The sequence below is a fragment of the Gastrolobium bilobum genome, unplaced genomic scaffold (assembly GCF_033153095.1).
Source record: "Gastrolobium bilobum isolate Gb01-03AN ecotype WA unplaced genomic scaffold, APGP_CSIRO_Gbil_v1 utg23415, whole genome shotgun sequence".
Lineage (NCBI taxonomy): Eukaryota > Viridiplantae > Streptophyta > Magnoliopsida > Fabales > Fabaceae > Gastrolobium > Gastrolobium bilobum.
In genome coordinates, this window is record NW_026899970.1 from 101,482 (window position 1) to 108,529 (window position 7,048).

At 37.1% G+C, this 7,048-nt stretch overlaps 1 protein-coding gene across 14 annotated transcripts; it reads left to right on the plus strand.

Annotated features, from left to right (window-relative positions):
* Positions 1-1,988: 1,988 nt before the first annotated feature.
* LOC133294579 (auxin efflux carrier component 3) lies at positions 1,989-5,919 on the plus strand. 14 transcript variants are annotated; one of them, XM_061493270.1, is made up of 7 exons: positions 1,989-3,216; positions 3,272-3,282; positions 3,344-3,618; positions 3,750-3,835; positions 4,629-4,786; positions 5,108-5,184; positions 5,279-5,919. In XM_061493270.1, the coding sequence occupies exons 1-7, from the start codon at positions 1,989-1,991 to the stop codon at positions 5,343-5,345; spliced, it is 1,902 nt and encodes a 633-aa protein (XP_061349254.1). In that variant the 3' UTR covers positions 5,346-5,919. The 14 variants fall into 14 exon arrangements, with proteins under 14 accessions (XP_061349254.1, XP_061349259.1, XP_061349252.1 ...); XM_061493275.1 differs by having other exon boundaries at positions 3,368-3,618; XM_061493268.1 differs by lacking the exon at positions 3,272-3,282 and having other exon boundaries at positions 1,989-3,231; positions 3,336-3,618.
* The last annotated feature ends 1,129 nt before the right edge of the window (positions 5,920-7,048 follow it).

Consider the following 7,048-nt stretch of genomic DNA (forward strand, 5'->3'; position numbering starts at 1 on the left):
TGGCAGCGGTGGTGGCTGCAACAATGATAGTGGTGGTTGGTGACAGTGATGGTGATGGTAACGGTGGCGTTGTGGCGGTGGTAGTGGTGGCAGTGACGTGGTGATGACGATGGTGGCGGTGCGACAGTGGTTGCGATGATGGTGGTGGCGATAGTGGTGATGGTGGTGGTGACGGTGACAGTGATAATGGTGGTGGTGGTGGTTGCAGTGGTGGTAGTGATGGGTGGAGGTGGTGGTGATGGTGGCGGTGGCATCGTAGTGGTGGGGGGTGGTCACGACAACACTAGTGGTACGACGACGGTGACGATGATTGTGGCGGTGATCGTGTTGAGATGATGGTGGTGGTGGTGATGATGGTAGAGATGGAGAGTGATTAACAGAGATAAGTGTTTTTCATTTTGTGTCCGGAAAAAAAAAAAACAGAAATTTTCTGATTCTTTTTTCTGTTTTCCAGCACAAAAATTAATCCGGTTCATCCCGGGAACAAAAAAATAAACCGATTTTACCAAACGAGTTTTCTATCCGTTTATGTTCCCTGAAACAGAAATTAAAAAAAAAAAATTGATTCCGGAAAGGTTGTCATGCGCACCCTTACTTTTTGCGTAAAAAAAAATAAATATTACTCTTTATGTTCAACTAAAAAATATTCAATACTTTTTTTAGTAAATAAATTAAATACTTTTAGAGTAACACCCTGAATAATTTTGTAACCATATAATTTAATTCGATATTATTTTATTATTTGATTCAATGTTGTGTATGATTATATATACTGCCCATGTACGTATTACATTATTCATAGAGTAGTGTAATACTCTCGGTATACCCAATCATCTCTTGTTCAACTCAGTCTTATAAAAATTTGGGTTGCCGTATTAATATTCCAAATTTTACAACTGTTACCTTCTAAGTTTAGGAGAAAAGAAAAAAACTAAAAAAAAGAGTTAAAGGGGAAAAAAAACGGAAACAAGTAGGTTGTACTCGTCGATTGAAGAACCCACTGACACCACCGAAGACCCATAGGTTATAGGCTCACAGCACAGCCACAACCTTTTACATGAATCTTAACCCAAGTCTGGTTAACATAACCATAGTGGTCACTCCTTATTCCCTAACCCACCCTTCCTGCAGCTGCCATGGGCCCTGCCCTCGTGCCCTTAACTCTTATCTAGTCCTCGTATCAAAAAAAAAAAAAATTGTGAGAGAGGATTTATTTATAATTTTTTTTTATAAATTTTTGCACATTGTATTATGTTCTTTCAGAAGAAGATAATTTTCTCAGAAGAAGATAGTGTAATTTATAAAAATTTGTAAACAAAAAAATTTATAAATATAACCTGCTCCAATAAATTCAACTACATATTACATATTTTAAAAATGAAAAATAAAAATTTTATAATTATAATTTATTTAAAAATATAATATAAAATCATTCTAAACCTGCTATTTCAAGATTAAGTTTATGGATTAAAATGATAACTATAAAATATGAATTTAATTCTCATCGTCCTTATTTTTTAATAAAATTAAATTAGTATAAAGTAAAATCAAAACAAATAGCCAAAGAACTTTTGCATATGCGAATATATTAAAACAATATAATATAAAATTATTAAAGAACTATTACCTTCTAAATTTTTGAATTAAAATGGTTGTTTAGATAATTATAACACTATTGGAAAATAAATAAAGAATAAAAAGAGACCCATCCACCCTCTCCTCTTGTCCATTCCTCCCTAAGCTGGCCCTATATATACTATCTCCCAGTTACACCTGTCTACTCTGTAAATTCACACACGATCTCTCTCTCTCCTTTCACTGACACTTTCTCTTTCTAAAACTTCATCTTCTCAGCAGCACCAGTACAGAACATCCTCAGTGGAGTCGTCCTCACCAAAAACTTTCAGTTAGTTAACTAACGGCTTTTTTCTTTCCATTTTTACCCCTCAAAACCAATCCCCCGAATTCTGTTAACAAAATAAAAAAAAATGATAAGTTGGAAAGATCTATACACAGTCCTAACGGCAGTTGTACCACTGTACGTGGCGATGATCTTAGCCTACGGTTCGGTGCGGTGGTGGAAGATATTCTCACCGGACCAATGCTCCGGCATAAACCGCTTCGTTGCGATATTCGCTGTTCCACTTTTGTCCTTCCACTTCATCTCCACCAACAACCCTTACGCCATGAACTTGCGCTTCATCGCAGCAGACACACTTCAAAAAATCATCATGCTCTGTTCTCTAGCCCTATGGACCAACTTCACCAAAAACGGAAGCCTCGAATGGACAATTACAATCTTCTCCCTATCCACATTACCAAACACCCTCGTTATGGGAATCCCACTCTTAATCGCCATGTACGGCGAATATTCCGGCAACCTCATGGTCCAGGTCGTCGTCCTCCAATGCATTATCTGGTATACTTTACTGCTTTTCCTTTTCGAGTATCGCGGCGCCAAGCTTCTCATCATGGAGCAGTTCCCGGAGACCGCCGCGTCGATTGTTTCCTTCAAGGTGGATTCCGACGTGGTCTCTCTCGACGGCCGGGACTTTTTGGAAACCGACGCTGAGGTCGGCGACGACGGGAAGCTCCACGTGACGGTGAGGAAGTCGAATGCTTCGCGTAGGTCGTTCATGATGACGACTCCTCGGCCTTCTAACCTCACCGGAGCTGAGATTTATAGCCTGAGCTCTTCCCGGAATCCGACGCCACGTGGCTCCAATTTTAACCATTCAGATTTCTACTCCATGATGGGTTATCAGGCAAGGCATTCGAATTTCGCTGCTAATGATTTGTACTCTGTTAACACTTCCCGTGGACCCACTCCCAGACCCTCCAATTTCGAAGAACCCTCTGTTGCAACAATGCCACACACGGTTAGTTCTCCGAGATTCGGGTTTTACCCGGCACAGACTGTGCCCGATTCGTACCCGACACCCAACCCGGAATTCTCCTCCACCACCAAACCTTTGAAAAACCAAAACCAAAACCAAAATTTACAACAACAACAACAGCAACAACCTCAATTGCCTAACAGCAAGGTTGCTCATGATGCTAAGGAGCTTCACATGTTTGTGTGGAGCTCAAGCGCCTCGCCGGTTACCGAAAGCCACGTGTTCGGCGGCACGGCCGAACAATCCGATCAGGGTGCTAAAGAGATTAGAATGATGGTGGCTGATGAGCATATTCAAAATGGGGAAACCAATAATAAAGGTGCTAATAATTTTTATTTTTATTTTATTTTTTTATTTTTTTATGGAATGATGAGATTTGATTGGTGTTGTGATTGTGTAATAATTGGGGTTGAATTGAAGGTGCTGTAGACGCGGAACTTGGTGAGGAAGAGTTCAAGTTCCCGGGAAAGGGGGGAGAACAAGGAGAGGAAGAGAAAGAAAAAGAGGGGCCCACTGGGCTTAACAACAAGCTGGGCTCCACCTCTACGGCGGAGCTCCACCCCAAAGATGTCGGAGCATCCGAGTCTGGTGTTGCCAAACACATGCCTCCGGCGAGTGTCATGACTCGTCTCATACTTATCATGGTGTGGAGGAAGCTTATTCGCAATCCTAACACTTACTCAAGCCTTATTGGTGTCATTTGGTCTCTCGTTGCCTTCAGGTAAGTAAATCAAAGTCAACAATTTTAGCTGTTTTTTTATTTATTTTTATACTTTTGATTATTACAGTAACGTAATTATTATTGGTCATTGAAATGGTTTTTTTTGTTTGTTCATGATTAATGACATGAAGGTGGCATGTGCATATGCCCAAAATCATAGAGAAATCAATTTCGATACTGTCAGATGCTGGTCTTGGAATGGCTATGTTCAGCTTAGGTGAGTGGTCGCAAGTCCACTTCTCCAAATTCCTACGCTCCTACAATAATTTCATTCTTTTATTCACCAATTGCTTCCTCTTTTGCATAAACAACATTATTTTAGTGGCTCCCATTTCTGGTGTAGACCTGTGTATATTTTCTTAGACTCAGAAAATAAAATGTTATGTGTCTATTAGTGTATTTACTATTATTTTTGTTGGAAAATATAGTCCCACATTAATTGTCCATACAACTAATGTGAGGTTTACAAGGCGTTGAGCACTCTCACCCTTTGAACTAACACTTTTAAAATGATGATTTTAAAATTCTTAACATAGTATCAGATCGTTCGAAAGTTATACTATGTGTTGCCTCCACCCTAACCATTGTAACTGTGCAAAAAGTAAAATGAATGCGTATTTTCATTTCAAATTATGTTAATAATTTTTTAAAAATTTACAGTGAACAACTTGATTGAAAGGGTATGAATCTATGAAAATTTGAAAAGCATGGATTTGGGGCAAAGTAAACAAAGTCATAGCCGTCCATTCTCGTGATGTTTGTTACCAAGTAATAACCAAATAATCATGTTCACTTGTTGAGCATGATGTCCCCGACAAGTGGGGCCCGGTCTTAAACTACGTCGCTTTTCAGTCCAGAAACGGTGGTGGTGACGGGTACCATTTTGGACCCTAATTAGGCAAAGGGGGTTGAATATAATATTATTTTTTTAATATTGATGCCCTGTGTTTATTATTTTTTTCCTACCCTTCAGTTTGATTTATTAATTAGGTTTGATATTTTTATTGTAGGTCTGTTTATGGCTCTTCAACCCAAAATAATTGCTTGTGGGAACTCTGTTGCCACATTTGCCATGGCTGTTAGATTCCTTACCGGCCCAGCCGTTATGGCGGCAGCTTCCATCGCCGTTGGCCTCCGTGGTACCCTCCTACATGTAGCTATTGTTCAGGTTATCAACTTCAACTTCTTATCATGCATATTTGTCTTAACAAAATAGGTTAAACAAAGCGTAAAATATGAGAAGTTTAATACTTTTAATATCTCGAATGCTCATATTTATGTTAACACTATCGAGATGCTGAATGCTTGGAAATTCAATCTCTTTAAATTCTTTGGATTTTCAGTTATTTCCTTAATTATAATATTTAGCATGAAGTTCTAATTAATTACTAAAGTATTTTATGATGGAGTCTTGAGTTATTTTGCTTTTGTTTGTACGTGAAGTTTCTATATCCTTATTGACTTTTGGAAATGCTGTGGTTACTAATAGGCTGCACTTCCACAAGGGATTGTTCCGTTTGTGTTTGCAAAGGAGTACAATGTCCATCCAACAATTCTTAGTACAGCGTAAGCAATCAAAACCTCATTTTCTTCCTCACATTCTCTTTGTCTTAGAGAAAGAAATTGACCTTTTTTTTTTTAATTATAAATTGAATTGCAGGGTTATATTTGGGATGTTGATAGCCCTTCCAATTACTCTAATCTATTACATACTCCTTGGTTTGTAAAATTCACATACCATAGCCACCAACATACAAGGAAAAAGCCAATGATTTCAACCTTTGACACTTTGGAAGCTAGCAAGCATGCATTGAGACCACAGTGGAGTAATTTATTATTAACAAGGTGGAGGATTTTTCGCTTGGGGAATGGAAAAATATCACTAGTAGTTTCACCACACAGGGTGTCATTCCAAGTTTCCAAAATTTTGGGAACTTCAGAAAATCTGAAAGATTGGCATGAATCCTCATAATAATTCTAACGTGTCCGTATTAAAATTCCAAGTTGACGTAATTTTCAAGAACCTCTAAGAGAAAGGAGAGCAAAGAACGGAGTATGTGGGAGACATAAAAGAGGAAAACAGGGGAAAGGTAGCATAAGCATAGTCAATGATTTCAAGAAATGGTTCCCTCTCTATCAGCATTTGTAAATTTTTTAAGTCCAGTTTGGGTCATGAGTTAAAAAGACGGTTTAGTTATTTGGTGGAGGAAATGGAATTGGAATAAACCAGGAACCCTTTGTTTAGTTATAGTTATTTTTTTAACTATTATTATTGCTGTTTTGTCTTCGATTGTCCACAGATCCGGCAATTATTTGCGTTTGTCGTGTATCTTTTGTTACGTAGATTATTTGGGTTTCTTTTTATGACCAAGAAAAAAAATATAAAGAACTATCAATCATTCATTGAACTTGTTTGATACAAAAGTTGTGATGGATAATGGGTTTTTCTGTAGGACAAACGACAATGACATGTCATATGAGTTTCCTTTTAGATTTCTTACCAAATTTCTCTTTGTATTTTATCACGTACAAGAAAGTTTGAACTTGGGGATCCGAGACTGAGAATGAGAAACGATATATTTTAGAACAAATCGTCCTTCAGCTGAGTGGGGATTTTGTACTTTTTGGCCAACCTTTTCCATGGAGCGACGGAATGGAAAGAAAAGCAGAGTCAAAAAGCAGAAACCTTTCATAGTTTTTTAATTGATGATGCGCCCACAAGGCCACAAGTGTTAACGTGCCGAGTCGATATCAGTATTGGGCTTAAACGGTTAAATTTGTGTATAAATGTATTAGTATGGCGTAGTTTGTTATTTTGGTATAAATATAATTATTGGTGTGTCACTTGATTTATTTATAAAAAATAAAAATTTAGTTTAACCTCTTAAAAAAAATAAGATAACAAAATTTATTCAAACAAAATATATGATCAATAACACTAATAATTTCACAAAAATTCATAAATTCAATATATATCCAAACAATATAATATATAACAAAATCATTCAAAAAAATCTGTTTAACCAATAAAATGGGGTGAAATGGGTTGATGAGAGAGAGAGGGGGGAGGTATTATGAGTAGTATAAAAAATATAAAATAAAAATTAGTATACTAGGTCAATCTGAAAGACTCGAACTTTTGAATTGGAGCTTGAGGCATTTTTATTAAATGAGCTTTTATACAAGTCCAAACCTGATTCGAACAACTAATTTTAGACATGTAAGCTCAAGCCTTCATGAGCTGGATCAAAAGCCCCTAATTCATTTACCATCCCTATCGACAACTCTGCTTAGCAAGGCAAAAATCTTGTATACTTCTAGAAAAAGATTTTGTTTTTCTTTTTTAATGAAAAGATTAATTCTTAGATTTACATGGTAGGAATAATGAGACTTATATATCTCCAAAAAAAAAATGAGACTTTTACAATAT